Source organism: Rhea pennata, chromosome 9 (genome assembly GCF_028389875.1).
Source record: "Rhea pennata isolate bPtePen1 chromosome 9, bPtePen1.pri, whole genome shotgun sequence".
Classification (NCBI taxonomy): Eukaryota; Metazoa; Chordata; class Aves; order Rheiformes; family Rheidae; genus Rhea; species Rhea pennata.
In genome coordinates, this window is record NC_084671.1 from 6,642,376 (window position 1) to 6,661,781 (window position 19,406).

At 44.2% G+C, this 19,406-nt stretch overlaps 2 protein-coding genes across 3 annotated transcripts in view; one reads left to right on the forward strand and one right to left on the reverse strand.

Annotated features, from left to right (window-relative positions):
- The window catches only part of FNDC3B (fibronectin type III domain containing 3B), a 216,556-nt gene extending 211,080 nt beyond the window's left edge, over nt 1-5,476 (forward strand). For both annotated transcript variants that reach the window (XM_062582738.1, XM_062582739.1), the window contains exon 26: nt 2,025-5,476. In XM_062582738.1, the coding sequence (XP_062438722.1) occupies nt 2,025-2,336 (312 nt within the window). In that variant the 3' untranslated portion in view covers nt 2,337-5,476. The remainder of the gene's footprint in view (nt 1-2,024) is intronic.
- A 9,344-nt stretch (nt 5,477-14,820) lies between these two features.
- Nucleotides 14,821-18,751, reverse strand: GHSR (growth hormone secretagogue receptor). Its single transcript, XM_062582927.1, has 2 exons — nt 17,998-18,751; nt 14,821-15,125 (listed from the first exon to the last, which is right to left on the reverse strand). The coding sequence occupies exons 1-2, from the start codon at nt 18,749-18,751 to the stop codon at nt 14,821-14,823; spliced, it is 1,059 nt and encodes a 352-aa protein (XP_062438911.1).
- Between the last annotated feature and the right edge of the window lie 655 nt (nt 18,752-19,406).

Genomic DNA, 19,406 nt, shown 5'->3' on the forward strand with positions numbered 1-19,406 from the left:
ATAAGTCTTTGAAGTAAAGGAATCCTGAGAGTCTAGTGTTGTGGAAACATGCACCTTTTTAATACTCACTGAAACTACACTTGCACACAAATTTATGCATTTACATTGCATGACAGTATGTGAATATACTGAAGTAGCAGCTGCCTAAAAGATGGAGCTTAGGTGGTGGAGTAAGAGGAAGGCAGTTGCTCGTGACAGATGGGCGGAAATGGAATTGCCCTCTGAAAATACAGTGGCAGTGACTCTCTTGATGTTGAAGGTAGAATTAAGGTTCACTTTGCAAATAAATATTTCAAGCTTTATATTGTTGCTATGGACAGCTACAGCACTGCTAATTTTCTTCTTCCTGTGATCTGTTACTTTAACCCTAGTTTTCAGTTCTTGTTAGCTTTGGACAGGCAAGCAAAGATTACAGGACAGACAGCAGAGCATAGCTATGGTTAAACACAAATACTTATGGTAGGAATATGATGTATTCCTCTGTAGCTTGAGTTCCAGTGAGCTTGCTGTGAACACTGAGAATACTTGCTGAAGGTGAAATAATTTTGTTTATATGTTTCTTCCAGATTTATATCCTGGGGCCAAGAAACATAAGTCTACTTAGCTGAGTTCTAGCTGGTCTGCAAACTTAAAATAACCATCACGTGAACTTTATTTGGAAAACCTGTGAAAGATTTAGATAAGTTTAAAAGGAGGACGGAAAAAAGAATAAAAGAAAAAGCTTAGTCTAAGTCTCAGGGGCCAGTATGGGCAAGACGGTTGGATTCTTTAACTGGTGTTTAGATGAGCATGTTTCTTATTTTGGTCTTTTTTTCTTGCTGTTTTTCTTATTCTAGAGAAAGATGCTTGAAACCCCTATGAGCTCAGTTGTAATTTCCCCCTTGTTACCCTTTTTGAGGTTAGAATTCGTACCTTTAGAGGAGTAGAGCTGCTGTTACCTCCTGTCGTTCCCACGGCAAGGAGAAAAGGAAATTGTTTAAATGAGTAAAGAAAGAAGAATTTAAGTGAACTTTTCGTTTTTTATTTTCCCAGGAGATACAAGCACTTAATGGCACATTGCTTTTCATTTCCTGAAATGCCAGTTTCAACAACTCTCTGTTATATAAATTGTTGACTAGTTATTTGTTTTTGGAGTTCATAAATGGTTACAATGGTCTTTTTCCATTTAAATTGCAAAACTGTCTCCTTTCTCATCTTGTGACTCATGCTCTCTTGAGTCATACGTTACCTACATTTTACTAGCATAGGTGTGTGATCTAGTGTGTTAAAAGAACAAATACAGTGCAACCAAGAGGAGCTTTCTATACTTGAATTAATATTTTATTGTTTCCACAATTCTAAAAGTGTCATTTCTGACATAACTGCTGACTCTTGAGAGAAAGCTGAAGAAAGTACATTAAGATGTGTAGCCAATTTTAAGATTATGCAGTTAATGTTTTCCAATAACCTTAGTTTGCAGGTTTTTGCTGTTTTAGGGCCAAATATGGTGCTTATGTCTTTGACCTGTTTGAGGCGTACAGTGGAATTTTAACAGTATAGAAATATTTATTACACCCACAATCTTGCGTTTGATTTATTGTTTGACGTTTTGTCTGTCTGTGTGTGTATTCAGTCTATTGAACACTTGAGACTGAGAGCTGTCACAGTGGGACTTCTCTCATACAACACACTATATGGTGATATTTTTCCGAAACCTTCATTAACATGGTGAGAGCTGCTTCCCTTGGGGGCTGCAGAAATATTTCCTCACAAGACGCAGATTTGACCTAACTTAAAATTCTGTCCCAAATCCTTGCAAAATTACGCTGCTAAATTTCTTACAACCTGTGGCTATATGTGAAACGCAGAATTCTTTCAGGTCTAGATTTCTCGTACCTCTGTTCAGAAAGGAGTATTTACGCTCATTTTGCACTCAAGAATATTGCGTCTAAGACTTGTTTAAATTGTTCTGACACGTTACGGAGGAAAGGAGGGGGTTGCTTGGTACCGCTTTTTCTATACAGCTTTGCTCTTTTGTTTTGAAGGTGTACAAGGGAGATGAGACGACGTTCCAAATCTCAGGCCTTCAAGTCAACACAGACTATCGATTTCGTGTGTGCGTGTGTCGCCGGTGCTTGGATACCTCACAGGAGCTTAGCGGCCCTTTCAGCCCCTCCGTTGCCTTCGTGCTCCAGCGAAGTGAGATCATGCTCGCAGGAGAAGTGGGAAGCCTAGATGACCCTAAGATCAAGAGCATGATTCCTAGTGATGAACAGTTTGCAGCCCTCATCGTGCTTGGCTTTGCAAGTTTGTCGATTATATTTGCCTGTATATTACAATACTTCTTTATGAAGTAGAGAATTCAATGGAAGTTTGAGATATGAATTTAACTAATGCTACGCATTATAATCCACACATTTATTCAGATATTCCTTTTCGAAAGCCTTTTGTTCTACCATACATTTTATATACTTCTTTTGTTTTTACAGTTCTAGCTTGAAGAAAGATAAATCAGTGTTTTGATGCACCTTTTTGAAATTCATAACTAGGAAGTGGTCAAACTGGAGAAATAAGCAAACCAGATACCAAAAGCAAGTTTTTTTTTTTCCTTCACAGTTTGAAAATTGTCACCAATTTTCCTTTTTTTGATGTTGGATTTTTTTTGTTTTCACTGAAGTCCTTACAGTCTTTTATGTTACTATTTAGGAAATTTTAATCATCAGTCACTTTTTTTTCCTCTTCTTTTTCTTTTAAACATTAGTCACAAGTGTGTATAGTGGTAAGACTAGAATACAGTGTTAGTCAGCAGTACCAGGTTTTCATTGAACAGTATTATCAATGTTGCCTATGATTTATTCACTACAATACTTTTGCCCCATTTTTTCAAGATAAAGTGTACACTGTTATTTTAACTGTTTAGTGCATTTAAATCGAAGAAATATCCTGCGGTCTAAAAACCTTTTTAATTATGTCACTTTTACAGTTACAACACTATGAACTGCCTGTATAAGAAATCAAATAACCAAACTGCTTATAAATTATGAAGCATTATAGGTTTTTTTTTTACCATTTTGATTCCTAGCAGTAATTTTAAGTAAGAGGGCATTGTGCAATAGTTAGTTATTCCCATGTTCAGCTATTTAAAAGCTGCTTTAACTTGTTTGTTTGTCACTGTATATAACTATTCTTAATCTACTACTAGATATTATTCTATTATGTTCAGCCTGATTAATATGATTGGAGCTGGTGACAGTCTACTGCCTCTACTGAATTAGGTAAGATTCACTCAACGTAAGCAAACTTTACTGTCAGTTGATCATTTTTTGGAGGGGTATCCGTTTTATAGAACTTTCTCAGAGGTATCGGAAGGGAGATCTCTTTGTTCTAAGTACCTTAAGTGGGCGGCTATGTAATTCTTGCCACAGGGTTAAATAAAATACTTGGTACATTGCAAAACTCAGCCGAGAGTCCTGCAGGTATCTCGTCCTTGCTCTTACAGCAGCGTTCCCAGCCGGTCTCCTGACCGCCCCTTCCCAGACCCACATTTTAATCCATCAAGATACTAGATTTTTAACTCTTGAGTCATTGGATTATTTATATTAAGTCAACATTGTGCAAGTACCTCAGGGACATTAATGAGCTGGAGGTGCAAATAGATTCCAAAAGGGTGCAACAGACACAGTGTATTTCCCTGCCTACTGTTTTTGTATATTTTTGCTACTTGGTTTTGCTTTGGTCCTAGCTCTTTTGTGCTCTGTCTCCATTGTCTAAGATTCAGTGTCCTGTACTAGCATAATATTCCCTTAACCAAAGTAATGGGGAAAAACAACATTATTTTTGTTTTAGGTTTATTTATACTATATACTGCATACAGTACTTTAAATACCAATTACAGTGCAATCTTTTATTTATTGTAAAAAAAAATAAAAAATAAAAAGTGTACTTATGTACTAATCCCCTTCCCGCCCTCCCTGTAGCATGTTATATTTTGTCTGTTTTATACTGTTGTACTTTAGGTCAACTTTTTACCTGTCAGCATTCCTAGTATTATTAATCTTCTTACATTTTCTTGCGTTTTTGAAGATGGGAGCATCTAGTACATTAAATGCCAAAAAAAAAAAAACATTATCGGTGATTCAAACGTTTACATGTATCCAAAAACATAATCATCTCTGGAAAGAAAGTGCTAAGATCGATGAATTATTCTGTGTGCCTCTCTAGATGTAGCAAATATTAGAAATGTTCTGTATTTTGTTATTGACTATAATTAGTTTAATTTAGCCTTGCAAACTAATGGCATTGAGCTAAATATATATTTTTTTGTTTTTTGCCAAAGTCATGGCTTGTCAAATTTATTTACATCTTATTTAAATTTATTTGTGATATGAAAGTTTGTGACCTTGCATCTGTATTTTGTGAGCAAAGCATATATAGCTGTTTTCAGTGGAGGGGAAAAGAGTGTATTTTTTAAAACAAGAAGACAGCTAGTTTGGAAACCTAGAAATTTGAAGAATTCCCTTTTTTATTTTTTGAATATATTTTCAGCAATGCTGCTAAGAAATCCAAGCTTGACACCTTTTTTAAAAAAGTTTTAATAAAAAAAATGCTTTAGATAATTTGATCACTTCTGAATGTTTGAAATTAAAAAAAAAACTACAAGCAGCAAGCAGAAGTGTAAGAAAAGCATTTTGTTACACTTTAAGCATTTCTGTCATTGCTAATTTGTTTGGTGTCCCTTATCATGCTAATGCAAAAGCCGAGTCCAGCTCTGAGGTTAACAGTGAAAGTGTTCTGGAGGAGTTGGGACAGGCCCTAAATAAGTTAATTTGAAGTTATTTTAGTTTGTATATTCTGCCATAGAGATTTGATTGTAATTCATTTATTAACAAAAGTAAATAAATAAATAAAGCATCACAGATCTTAAACCATTCCTGTTTTGATTTCCATTACCAGTGAATACTACCATTTCATGATGTATTGTCTTTCTCCATGTATCTTTGTCCTTTGATCTGGTAGTATCAAGCATTGAATCAAATCTGAAAACTCTCTGGTCTCAAAGAAATTATGAACAAAAAAAAAGTAAAGTGAAACACTAAATATTTAAAAACTTAAGGACAGAGAGAGATATTTTTATATTTTTCTGCCTTTTTCTCTATGAACTCGATATGTTGTTTCCTAATTCTGTTTGTTGGCTACAGTAGTTCCGTATTCAGTGTCACAATTGAAAAGTGCCCTAAATGAATGTGTATGAACCTTATCCTTGCACAGTTCTTTAAATTGAAAAAACAAAATGTTTTTACCTCACTATGGGAACATACATTCCAAGCTTTTCAACTTTAAGAGAAAAATAATCATAAGTTTTCTTGTATTGTAAATTTTAGACTATTTCATATGCATTGTATTAAAACTGCCATATCAATTTTAATGTATAGATTTTGCAAATACTACACTATGTATGTAAGACTTAACTGTATCTGTAGTGTATATGTAATATATTTATGCCCAATAAATGTTTTAATTCTTTCTGATATTACCAAAAGTTTTCTTCAAACCGGCCTTTCAATCTGTGTGCAGTGGCCCCCTTCTAGTCCATCAGGATGTCTCGGCAGCCTAAAGCAGGAGCCGTGGCCCCACGTTTGACGCGAGATGTTGCCCATTTGCAGTTTGGGAGATCTGTTTCGTTTGTGAAACGTTTGCAGTTGCAGTTCAGTGCCACCAGCCCTGAAAGGCCATGGCAGAGCCGTGGTGCTAGTGGAGCGCTCGCAAGAGAAGGTGGGTTCATGGTTCATGGTGCCTGTTATGGTGCTGCAGCCAAGCTGCAGTCCACAAATCATCAACTTTCTGCTTTGAGTTGTGTAGTTTCCCTGAGATAGGGATGAGCACCTTGGCTGATTTGCTAGCTCTGCTGTTGTTTGCAATGCAACAGCAACTGCACCAGCAGCCTGCAGCACTGTCCTGTTTGCTGACCTTGTGCAACCACAGCTTTGACCTGTAGGTTTCCAACCTTGGTCAGCTTGTGGGTCTCCCTTTCTTTTTTTAAAAAAAAGCACAAATATGAATTGCTGTGCAGTGACAAGGAGCCTGTTTGAAAAGAGACTTTTTTTTCTTTCTTTCCATGTAGCTCTTCACAGAAATGGTTCAGAAACATTGGTAGAAAATATCTAGGGAGCTTGAACAGCTTATGATCTCTGCATGACTGAGCAACCAAGATGCCTTTTACATTCCAGAGATTTATGGCTTCATCTTTTCTCAGGCTGAACTGAATACGCTGCCGCTTCCTACTCTACCTGCTGGAAAGCTACGGCTTGCTTATTCTTCAAAGGGGGCTGTAGCCTGTACTGTGTAACTGAAGGCTACTACCATGTTCATCTAAAAATCCTTCACATGAAGGCCAGGAGTCCTTCTGATAGGAGCTGGTTTTCAGAGAGAGCAAATAGGAATTTGGGCAAAGTATACTCACAGCAGATAGGTAAGCTCTAATTTGGCAATTAAGAACTTATAACAGTTTTATTGCTTTCCTAGCTGCCTTCTGTTGGCTAAAAAACATCAAACGTTATTGATGAAACCAATGGACTAATGAGTGAGATGATGGGAGGATTTATCCTGACTATAATTTTGGCTCTTCTGGTCTTTGACTTAGATAAAACTCGTCATGCTTGTGGCACTCTTGTAATCGGTGTTTCTTTTTAAAATCCGCCTTTGAAAATAGAGGCTTAATCTCTGCGATCACAGGAAGGACCGCAGGAACCAGCTGGGGAATAGCTTGCTTGGGAGGAAAATTTTCCTTGTGTGAAGCAGGGATAGGGTAGTCAGGGCCGTAATACGGCCAGCCCTCCGTGTCCTTGTCCATGTGAAATGTCAGTCCTGTCTCTAGAGCCCCGCTAGACCGTGGGCAGCCTAGTTGTGGCAGTGAGGTCCGGAGCCCACTGGCAGTTTGCTTTCCTTTAGCGCTACTGGTTTACAATAATCTCTGATTAGTAGAAATACTTTTAAAGTCAGGTTTCTGAGGGTATTTGAATCATTTTCTTAATTAACTTGTGTGAAAATGTGGTATTAATAATATACCTAGATTTGTAGTTAAACACTTGAAATATGGAAGTTTGCACTTATTCCTTAATTGCGTACAATGAATTCAATTGCTTATCATAAGGAATTAATCTAATATTTTGCATCTTGATACATGTTTGGCAAACACAATGTTTGTCTTTTTACTCAGCTTCTCTTCCTCAAATCACTGCATAAATACACTTTTTAATTACTGCAATTTACAATGTGAAAGGCTTTTCTCCTAAGGAAATGTAATTTTTCTTGTTTGGTTGCTCAACTTTTCTTCATTTTAAACAGTGCTTGCCAAAACAGTCTCTAATTATCTTTTAAAGATGCCAGTAGAGTAGTAACCGCTGCTTTGTTATCTGAAGAGATCTCTATTCTTTTTTTTAATATTCCTTGGTTTACAACATTATCCTAAGTGACTGCGGAGGTGATAGAGAGCAGTTAAAGCTCCTGCCTGGCAGGCCCGCGGTGGTGAAGCAGGAGTTGTGTATTTACGTCCGCAGGATCTCGGAGCTCAGTACGAGCAATGTTACAGGCCGTGAGTTTGGTGCAGTCGCCCTGGGTCCTCTGTACAGCCCCAGACCGTAGAGGTGGGTTAAGTAGCAGAGAGTTTCACCTGGACTTTGTCAAGAAACACAAACCAAGTTGTTACCATGCTTGGACAATATCGTATAAAACGATTTCTCTTGCATGCTCTTTGGGGTTGAGAGGAAAGCTGGTAGGAGTCTTGAAGCAGAGCTGGGGCTCAGACTTGGAGATGCTTTTCTGGCCCTGTGAACAACCTCCGGGCTTGCGGTGCCTTGCTGGAGGTGGACAGCGGGCCGCGTGGCGTCTTGCGATCGAGCAGCCTCCCAGCCTGCGCGCAGCAGAGCGTGGTCACCAGGACAAGTGACTGCTGTTTCTATGGCAGCAGCAATTCCCTCTGCTCCCTGCAGCCAAAGAACCTGCTCAAAAATGAAACGGGCAAAATTTGTTTTGCTTTTGGCCTCGGTGGTGGTTGTAAGTTTGGAGCCCGCTTGCAGGTTCAGTGGCGGAGAGTTGAGCCCTGCGCGGGGAAGGGGGTTGTCCGCATCCAAACACGGTGCGGCAGGACAGGAACGGTCTGAGCCGTACAGCGCTTGGGGCGATGAGACGGCAAGCAGGTAGTGTCAATCCACCACAGCAGCTTGTTCGCCTCCTGCGGCGCTTTTCCTGCTAGACTCACCAAGCAATTGAGTTTTAGGAAACTCAAACTGGGCTGCCTGCAGGTAGCTCTTTTCCAATGAGAAAGCGTTTGCCTGTGGAGAGGCTTACTTCCAGCCTCCGTGTCAGGGGACTGGGGCTCTTCAGCCTCTCCTCTCTTGAACCTTAACAGAAAGATTTGAAAATATCCCTGGAAATGAAATACTGCGGGAACTCCAGCGAAGAGGCCTCCCAGGAATCCTGAGTAGAGCAGCATCACCTAAGCTGCTCATTGCACGGGGGTCGGGGCTTTAGCAGGTCCTGTTTTTCTTATTGCTTGATGCTTCTTATTACTTACGGGTTTGGAACCAAAAAAGAATTTCCTGGGAAATGCTGCTTTCCCCTCTAAACAGAGGGAAGGTGACACTTTCTACGCAGAGTCCTATAGGGATGGTGGAAGCTCAGCGTTTCATCATCACTAGCAACTGAGCTCTTGTGCTGTACTCAGTATCCCCGAGGGAAGAGCAGTTCCTCCTCTAGCTGTGTGGGGCGGAGGGGAAGGGTGCTCATGACCCCGTGCTGAGGTTTAAAAGTGCAGAGCCCTTTGAGATCTGAGTGAAGCTTGGGGATTTATGCGTTAGGAGAATGCAGTGATTTCCCCCAGCATCTGAGACAGCTACATGAACCTGGTGGTTTTGCTAGACCCGTCTGTGCCCAGAGGTATTAGAGAAAAGCTATACAGAAATTATTGTGGGAAATGTTGTGGAAATTGTATCTCCTGTACAAATCTTTTATAGAAGTTATTGAATTATCGGAGAATTCATGATGCATTGTGATTTATTGAGGAACTGCAGAAACTGCATTCTATGCCCTTACTATTCACACCTGCCTTGGAGTGCAGATACAAATTTCATCTCTTATTCTCCTCAGAGCTGAGAACCACAATTAAGTAAAAAAAAAAAGGAAGATATGGACATATGTTTCTGCTCTTGACAATTGCTCTGTCTCCACAGTGTGCAGGTTCTTGCCAGAGTAAAAGGATAGAAAGGATCTGTGGTTTCACAGGACGCTTTCAAGAGCTAGCCTGCTTTCTGCTGTTGTGGCTGAATGTTGTTTGAATAGTGACATTTTTTTGTACTAATCACTAGCATGAATGGTACTGCACGCAAACAAAATTATTTTTAGGTCTGCTAGGACTGTTGATGAATAGCTCCTTGGATCGATGTGCTCAGTGGATATCATTTCTTGGTAATTTTACTAGCCCATCTCCCTCACTTTCTGTTGTATGAAAGATGTGTTTTTTCCGCAAGTAAAGCAGAGCAAACAGTACAGAGACTTAAAAGCCTTGTGAGGATTAAGATGTGGACAGAGCTGAGAAATTCACCCATCAGATACCCTTCCTTGCCGCAAAACACTTGTGAGCTGGTCACAGTATGCTCGGCTTGGGTGACCGTCCAGAGTGACGTATTCTAATGTCACCGTGTCCTGGCCAAGCGCCACTCGAGAGAACGCTGCTGAATTCAACGTTGGTGAGTTCACGGCTTAGCAGAGGTGCTGTGCCCTGCGCCACAAACGCGTGCTGAGCCATCATCGGGGTAGACGCGCACCGGAAAAAAGTGGGTCCCTGGGCTCGGCAGGGCTTAACGCTCTTGGGCACTGCGGTGTGGCCTTCGAGCTGCGTTAGCTGTGGTTCTCAGTTTAAAATTGCGAGTGCTCTGGCACCCTGTGTTCACGCTGCTGCTGCTCCTGTCGTTACCTTCGCTCCAGTACGTGGTTTAGGAGTTCCTATCGCAGAAGCTATGCAATTACTTGCAGATTTGTTTGTTTATTTATTTAAATGAACAAACCACTGCTGTGATCTGAGTATATCTAATATTGTGTTGCTCCCTTACGTACCAGCGCTAGAGACCGGAGATGCTCAGATGGCGCCCACGGCCACCCCTTCTCTGAGGAGCCCAGCCCCACGCCTGCATCAGGAGCATCTCTCGCTTCTGCTGGGCTCGTGGTTGCTTCCGAACAGCTCCACACTGCAAACTCACGGAAATACAGTATTTGCTAATAAAAATAGCTTACAAGATTGCACCTTTTGCATCTGCACACTGTGCACCCGATACAGCACAGCAAATTTTATAAAAATCAATCACATTGTTGCTGCTTGATAGAATAAGATGCTCTCGACTGGACAGAGTACAGGCCTGCGTGTCATCACGGCTATTGGCTTAACTTCTGGTGAGAATCTGTCGTATGAGTTTGCTCTCTTCTGCAATATCAGAGTGTTAAAGCTATTTAAATCTCTCCGCTGCAGAGCTCCTGGTGCCTGGGCTCGCTGCCGGAGATGCTCGTGGTGTTGGGCTCCCTGCCTGCCTTCTCTAATGAAGACTCCTCTGCAGCGCTGGGTAGCTTGTGGGAAGGACGAAAAGCAAAAGCAATGCAAATGAAAGCTTGGAAATCACCGAGCCTTTGCTTTCTGATGCACAGTGCTACAATCACGTGAAAATCACTCAGAATGTGAGAAGAAAAAAAAAGCTTTTTTGACCTGTCGTCATTCAAAATGGGGCCAAGGACTGACTGAGGATCTCCCATGCCCTCAGAGCAAGCCTACGAAGTTGAGTGTGGGGCAATTTATCTCCAAGAGTGATTATGGACTTGCACAGATCCAAACCTTCACTCCCATCCCAGTGAGGGAAATGCAGCATGGAAAGCACTAAACAGCCTTCATTACCAAATGCTTTATTCTCAAGTACACCCAGAGAAGCAGCCTAGAAGCTTTCAAACAGATGCGCTAGTGGCCAGAACAGGAGCACAGTAGATCAGAAACCAGGCAGCGCTCACGTTAGAGGACAAACCCCTGGCGAGGAGTCCCTGCTCCGGGCCAGCTGCGATCCGACCGCTGGCACTTTTCCAAGCCGAGCGCGTGTTCCTGCAGGGCACAGATCCAAGTCCAGAAATGCCCGAGAAAAGCGCAGCAACGTGATCGCCCAGCAGCAGGTGAGGTGGCGCGACTTTGCTGCACCTTGGCTGCTGCAGCAGACCAGTGCTGGAGCTGCTTGCAGGTACTCAGGTATCTTACTGCTGCTGCTTTAAATAGGGCTGATGCAAATGTTATGTGACACAAAATTAACAGATACTCAGAATTTATTAAGTCAAAATTTAATGTGCAAGTGATATTTTTCCAGAATATTTTTTGGCAAGAAGTACACTAGGACATGATTTTCTGCCTTGCGCATGCCTCCATCAAAGGTGCTTTTCTAAAATGAATGAAGCTTTCCGGTGAAGTGTTTCTGACCTATTTCTTCACCAATTTAACATGTGGCCAAGAAATAAAATGTAGCCAGACTGTTCCTGTTTATTTGTGAAGCTGCGATACAAAATGTAGAGTTAGAAAAGCCTTTAAGGTGTGAACTGTTTAATGAACGAACCTCCAGCATAGCAGACAAATTATTCCCAATATGAGGTTTTCTCACACAAGGCAGTGAGAACACAGCAAAATATTGACTCTCAAAGCCCCTATGCTTATTTTATTATTATTATTATTATTATTCCCCCCCATCAGAACTGGTAAAGTTTGTTCCCACACAGACAGGGCTCTGGAAAGGTTCTGCTTACGGAATAGCAGAGCCCCTGCACGTGCTCCAGTCTTTGTAAAACAGATCTCAAAGCCCTGTTTGAATGCCTGATAGGAAAAAAACAAAACAAAACAAAAAAAAGCCCCACAAAGTTATTTCAGATGGGGGAGGTTTTGGGGAGAAGGTGCCAGGAGGCTGAGGGGCTGCAGAAATGCCCTGGGTGACAGGGGAAACCTGCCCATCACCTTTCCCAATGGTGCTACCTGGGACAAATTCTTTATATCCACCTGGGATTGACTTCAGTTATCTGTGCCTAGGTGGAAAACACTTCTGCATTTCCTTTTCCACTCGGCTTTTCCAAGAAGCTCGCTCTCAAAATCTCGATGACACGTTTGTTTGAATGAAGAAGTGACTGAACCACCACAACTCCAGCAGTAACTTAGCCTCGAGGCAAGCGATTCCACCTTCAGCTATTTAAGTGGTGGCAGCTATTTAAGGAGTGGGGGAGCATATATCTTCCTTGAGGCATCCGATGACAACATTTGTTTTTTGTGTTTTGTTTTTCTTTTTTTCTTTTTTGAAGTGGAACTGAAGGTGATCCAGGTGATTTTTCTTACCCTTAGAAGAGCAGTACCGTACACATGAGGAACAATTTGAAGGAGCAGACCCTGTTCACCATCTGCAGATCGCCCGCGCTGGTAAGTGCAGCTCCACTGGCTTTGGCATTTCTATATAGACATCACCTATATGTATGACCGTGATCTCCCAGCCCGACCACGGCAGGCGAGAGCCGGTGGCTGCCCCATGCCTGGGGCACATCACCAGGTCTCCTGGGGCCGGGTCCGACTGCCGTTTGGTCGGGGAAGACCAGAACGAATCTGACAGAGACCTGCTTTCCACCTCGCGTGCCAGCGTAGCCGTTCCTGCACCACCACAAACATTGCAAACGGTAGGATTATAAAGGTTCTCATAACTTTTTTTCATTTTCTGTTCACATTTAATACCATAGACACAGCCGAAATTTGAAACACGGAGGTGACGGTAGGCATACGTTCAGTTCATTTACACGGCGATGTAGTTCGGGAGCTTGCATCTTTCCAGCCTTTTCAAGATTCCCAAATTTCTTGTTTCCCTGAGTTATGTGGTATCTGCCATCACATCCGTTTGTCCGTCAACAAGGAACGAAAGAACAAAAAGGATGAAAAAGCAGAAGTGGTGGTAGGGACTGAAGGGGAGACGATCCCAGCAGCGCTACGGCTCTCCTCCTGCCAACGACCCACCAGCCTGGAGCTCGCTCCGCTCCTGAGGTTCACACCAACGGGGTCTCGCTGGTTTGACCCTTTGCATCTCCGACCAGTCTTGGCTTCCCCAGCTATTCTTGTATTTTGTCCCTTCAAGCGTACATTTGCATTCAAAAATACCACCGTTGGGGAACAAAACCAACTGAGGTGCCACGTCAAAGCGAAGCAATCCAAATCCATAGTCCTAACACAGCAAAATGTCACACAAAGGAGACGGTATACGCAGAATAGGCCGAATTCGCTCTGTAGTTACACCCGAGCAGCGCCGTTAGCTAGAGGTGTACCAGGATACAGCCCATCGTCGTTAACACGAGCTTCAAGGCAGCAGGAAATTTTTGATAACAGACAATTCATTAAGTAGGATCAATTGTGGACCAGCTGGCAATAAATACTAGGACAAAATAAATAGAAAGCTGCTATTGCACATGCATGCTCAGGAGCTGGACCACAAAATCCACATGTTGATGTGACAACGGAGCCAATAGAAGACGTACACATTAGCATACCATATGGAAAAGCTTTTTTTTTTTTAAATATGATATTTGAGTTACAAAAATCAACTGATTTTGAGATTTTTATGGATCAAGGATGAGACCATCTCTGCCTCTGTGTTTTAAAGCAGCTTTTTCCATTACTTTCTCAGGTCCTGTTTGCTGCACGTGTTCCTAGAAGTCCGCAGCAAGTGTGACTTTGAAATCAGTGCCGCAGCGAGCTGGTACGACTGTGTGCCGGGCTCTGCTGGGGCAAAGCCCCAGCTGCCGCCAGCGGGGCGGACGGGCTCGGCGCTATCCCTAAACAAAAAAGGATGTTTTTTCCCCCAGGCAGGAGACCTGATTGCTAACGAGCTCGTTGGGGACCACGGTGTGCAGCAAGGTAGCCGCAGATTCATTGCGACACTGAAACTACTCAAAGCTTTCAAGTTCAAGTACAACAAGTTGTTCACAGTCAAGCCGAACAAACCACGTATGGATGATTTAGCTAGCAAAAAATTGCTTTGGTGAGAGATTACTTTCCATGTTTTCATAGCATCACTGCAGCTCTGAAGTCAGCACTGACCTTATCCCACTAATATATATACTTAAAAAAAAAAATTCACTACAAGCCATGTTCTGAGTCATTTCTATGAAGGCTTTTTTTTTTTTTTCCATTTCCTTTCTATTCAGGCAAGATATGAAGATTGTTTATTTTTAGTAGTATGTTTAGAAGTTATCCATTCTTATCTCTCTTTTAAGAAATTATTTTCCCATAAATGAGGAAAAAATTTGCTTTTTTAAAAAATAAGGATTATGAAAAGTGTATCAAATTCCATATTTACTGCACTAAAGAGGCAATTCAATTTTCTATCTTTAGGGTCTGATTATTCGCTAGCAAAATTCTTAGCAAAACTAACGTCAACTCCAGAAAAATTCAGCTCAAATTAGCTGCTGCTCGAAGATGCACAAGTGGACGAGGCTGCGGCTGCCTGCTCCGAGCGGCAAAGCCCGGCGCTCTTGCCACAGTCTGCGTTAAAAAAAAAAAAAAAAAGAAAGAAAGCAGCTGAAAAATAACATTTGAGCGTTGCTGAATTCTGTAACCGTGGCCTCCTTTCATACCCTCAAAATTTAGATGTTTAGATTAAAAAAAAAAAAAAAAAAAAGACAAAGAAACCTGTAACCGCCCGCTGCACCGCTCCCGGCGCGCCCGGCCGAGGACGTGTCGCCCTGCGTTTCTCGTGCTGCTCCCTTCCGCGGGGCTCTCCGGGGAGCGCCGGCGCCCGCGCGTCAGCTGCCGACGCTCGGCTCTGCCCAAGCGCGGGAACTTCCCGGCTTCGTGCTGGAGAGTCTTTTCTTCGGAAGCGGCTTCAGCCCAAAGAGCCGGCAAGCGGCGAGCCGGTACTTCCTGGACATGATGTTGTAGAGAATGGGGTTGATGGCCGCGCTAAGGTAGAAGAGCACGAAGGACACCAGGTTGCAGTACTGGCTGATCACGGCTATCTCCAAGGAGCCCGCTTCGAAGGACTTGGAAAATAAGTATCGTCCTACGTGAAAAGGCAACCAGCAGAGTATGAAAGCAAATACCACCACAACTAAAATAAAAACAGCAAAAGAAATGGAGTTAAGTACAAACGTTAAACTGCAGCGGATTTAAACCAAACACATTTCTATTCCTTTAACATACTGATCTTGACGTGTGAAAATGCATCTTGATTTTTCAGTTTTATCTCTCTCAAATGACAGTTTAAATTAGCTATATTTAATACACATGGGTCATATTTAAGCAGGTGGCACGTTTACTGCATCGCTAACTTGATATAACACACTTTTGAACTATATAAACTTAGGTTCTCATAAAAAGAGATTTAAAGAATCAGAATGGGGGAAAAAAAAGCATCAACATAGTCTCTCCCGTGCAGAGTTTAATGAATGAAGTTACGTATCGTGCAACAGACTCAACGCTGGGCTTCACAACGGAGACTATGACCGGGAAGCAAAATGATTTAAGGTAAGGGCCGAAAGCGAAATAAAGGGACAGGATCCAGATCTGTACAGAACATATTCCAAGGTAACAACAGCCTGTTGCGCACCCTGCGCCTCTGGTTTTTCTCTATATATCTTCAAACTATATTTAATTTGTCAATTTTCTGGAACATGAATTTCTTCAAGAAGAGTAAAACTTAATGTATAATCATACTATTACATGTTATTCCTATAATATTGTACTGAATTTCCATTCTAGAGAGAAGGGAACTTTTTCTGCTGGTTTGCTGTGTGCTCTTGACCTGCAGTATTTTTCACATTGCTTTGAATGTATCCATTAATATACCAGAAAGAGAGAAAACTCAAGACAGGGCTTTTAACAGTCTTAAATAATTATTCCCAGTTATCTCCTCTGTCTCGTTAACAGTCCTGCTCGCATTAATCCGAACCCCGTTGCAGTGAATTATGGTTTCCCACCAGGTTCTATGGGGCAGGATTTCAGACCATGTCAGGTCATAGCAGAAATCCCGCTAAGCGGGACGGTTATTGGCAACTTTCCGTAAAAACTTCATGAAATAGATTCCAAATTTAGATGCCTATTAATGAAGGACTTTCAGTGGGCTACAAAGCTCAGAGCTGGGATTCGGAGCATCGAGCTTCCAACTCTGCATCTTCTTGAGCCAACCACTTCCATTTTTCCCCTCATTTTTCTCCCCCTGCAAAATTCAGACCGTGTTTCCCGAGCTAACAAGGGTGCTCTGGAGTTAAACCCATGTAACAAATGTTGCTATTATTATAAGCAGAGTTTTAAGCATAGCCAGTATTTTCACGTGTGGCCACACATACCCGCAGTCAGACTTTTAAAGATACAGTTTGATCCTCGCCGGTGCAGGATGACACTGATTTCAGCAGGAATGCTGTATGATAGCTACTCTGAAAGTTAGGCTGTGTGTTTAGGGGTGTAGCAATGGACCTAGAAGCATACCCTTGCTTTGCAATCTAAAAAGTAGTGTTGCTGTTAATCCTGTTTACCTGGTGCTCCAAGACTTGCTAAGGACTTAAAATTGCCTCCTAAATTTAAGCAGAAAACTAAAATCACTGAGAGCAGAGGACGTTGTGTATCTGCTAGCAGTGAGCTGCTTTTATTAACTACTTTTCTTCCCATCCAGCTATTGCTGTTTAGAGGCTGCTGTGTCCCTGGCAAAGGACACCCTTGACACCATCTTGCTACTCTCCGACCTTGTAAAAGCAAAAAGGTGTTTGAAATATTAATACTTGTGGCAATAGTTCAGTGCAGAAATAATCAATCAGTGCTTTGAAGTTCATTATGGTTAAGTATTCGGAATAAAAACAAGGGAGCAATGTACGCTAGCATCTTTGCTGTAGTAAGTACAGGTTCATAATTCCGAGGCTCTACAAGTGTAAAACGATGAATTGCTTCCACGGTCACGCTTACCAGACTGAAGTAATTTTATTGATCGTAAACTGTAACCGAAAGGGCACAAAGAACGCTGTGGGTTTTATTACTATGCAGCGGCTGCAGGAGTAATAACCAGTGCAGGAACAAAAAACCCAGCTGGGCTCCCATTTACTCATTAAGGTAGTTAGGACCTGCTGCCACCTCTTCATCCAGCTCGTTAGCCCGGCTGCTTCCGCGCAGCCGAAGGGCGCGCGGCCGCCCGGCGAGACCCCCGCGGCCGCCGAGCGTCGCGTCCCGGGCGCCCAACGCGGGGCCGACGGCGTCGGGGCGCCGCCAGTTGTGTTTCCACGTGCCAACCGCGACTCGCTCGAGCCGTTCAGGGATGCGAATCTACCAAATTAGGAACGACCGAGACTGTCGGCTCGGTCCTGTTTTCTTAACGTCAGTGAGAATTTCATAGGATCGCAGACCTCAACGGAGGCAAAATGCTCCCTATTAAGCACAGGCTGGTGTTCCTCTAACACAAACAGGCAGATTAGTTTTCGTAAGCTTAGACAGCCACGCTTGTAAATAATCTCCCATTTGTTAAAAACCCAATAATCCTTTCAGTTACAGCTAAGTGTGCAGCATATCCTGTTTACTTAGTCTGCAGCTAAACTTTGTAGCTCTGTGTTTAGCCTTGTTTAAAAATCAAATAAACTTCTTTTTCTAAATAATGTCGGTATCCACAACCAAAGAACAAAAATGTTCAAAAATCTGCAGGCAGTAACTAGTCGTGTCTGCCGTATTTGTCCTTGGCAGTAACTGTTACTAACATCTGCTTAACCATTGCAGAACCCCCAGCTCAAACCAGTGGAAAATAAATCTAAAGAGGGCGAAGTGTTATTCTACAAAAACCTGAACTTGTTGCCCTTTGCAGGAAAAATTTCCAATAAATGCTTTCCTTCAGAAGCAATTACAATGAACTGCTAGTGTTTTTCTCAGCCTTTCCGTCCCTCTGTCTCTCTCGCCTGCACACTCACACAGACACACTCTAAAAAACAGAGCAAGCAGAGCCGTACCTAACATCTTCACAGTTTGCTTGTTGTTCTGATCCCTGATGGCAGTGTTTGGACCCATGTTCTTCCTCTTTCTCCTCCAGAGCTTCCTCCCGATCAGGCTGTACAGCACAGTCAGGCAAAACACGGGCAGGAAAAAGAAGATGCTGGAGGTCCAGACCATGATGGTGAGAAGTCCCGACCGGATGGCGTACTCCGTGGCCCGGCACTCGTTGGTGCTCAACGGGTTGGTGCCGTTCTCGTGCTCGACCCCAACCAAGACAAAGATGGGTCCAGCGCTAACGAAGGAGACAGCCCAGAGGAAGAGGATGACCAGCTTCACCTTCCCTTTGGTGATGAACACCTTAGCTCGGAGGGGGAAGCAGATGGCTACGTACCGCTCCACGCTGAGCGCGGTGATGTTGAGGATGGTAGAGTAGGTGCAGCTCTCGCTGACGAACTGGAAGAGCTTGCAGAGGAGGTTCCCCAAGTTCCAGGGCCGGTACTGCCAGAGGCGGAAGAGGTCCAGGGGCATGCAGAGGAAGATGAGCAGGTCGGAGAAGGCCATGCTGGACAGGTAGAAGTTGGTGGTGGTCCGCATGTCCCGGAACCGCGACACCACCAGCATGGTCATGAGGTTGCCGACGATGCCGATGACGAAGAGGAGGACGCAGGCCACGGTGATGCCGGTGAGGACGGGCGCGGGGAAGAGGTGCAGCGGGGGCTCGGGGCCCGTGCGGTTCTCGGCGCCGCGGCCGCCCGCGCTCCCCTCCCGCATCCTGCCGCCGCGGGCTGCGCATCACCCCCCGCGCGGCGGCCGCCCCCGCGCAGGAGCCCGCCCGGCGCGGAGCGGAGCGGCGCGGAGCGGACTGGCCGCGCTCCGCCTCTGCGCGGGGGGGGGGGGGGGCGGGCGCGCAGCGGGGGCGCGGGCAGCCCGCGCTGCCCCGGGCGTTGCGCGGCTCGGCGCGGAGCGCGGCGCCGCGAGCTTTCCTCGGGCGCGGTGCGGCCGCCGGGCTGCGCGGGCGCCAGGCGCGCTCCGGCCGCCCCGCGCCCGGCTGCTTCCCCGCTGCCGCCCGCGGCGGGTGCGAAGGGCGGTTCCGCTCTCGCAGCAGCGACGGCTTCGTTTCCTCGGTGCCCAGAGCCCCCTCTCCCTGTGCGGCTGTAACCCTCCGAGGCGCGGCGGGTCTTCAGGGACGCGCGGTCCTGCCGGACGCCTAGAAACTTAGCGATGGGCGCAGGCAGGTGGGCAGAGCCGCCGCCGTCCCTCCCCTTTCCGCCTCCCGCTGCCGCCCTCGGCGGGCGCCCCGGGCCGCGGGGAGGCTGCAGCTCGGCGCGGCTGCGGTCGGCGCCCTCTTCCCCGTGATTTACCTGCGGTTAACCCTGGTTTCGCGGTGCTGCTGCCGCGCCGCGCTCTGCCCTTCCCAGCTGCGCGT

Excerpts from the sequence above, each read along its gene's own strand:
- GHSR (XM_062582927.1), bottom strand. The coding sequence starts at position 18,751 with ATGCGGGAGGGGAGCGCGGGCGGCCGCGGCGCCGAGAACCGCACGGGC. Across the intron at positions 15,126-17,997 it reads GCAAACTGTGAAGATGTTAG|TTGTGGTGGTATTTGCTTTC; the intron begins GTACGGCTCTGC and ends TTTTTATTTTAG.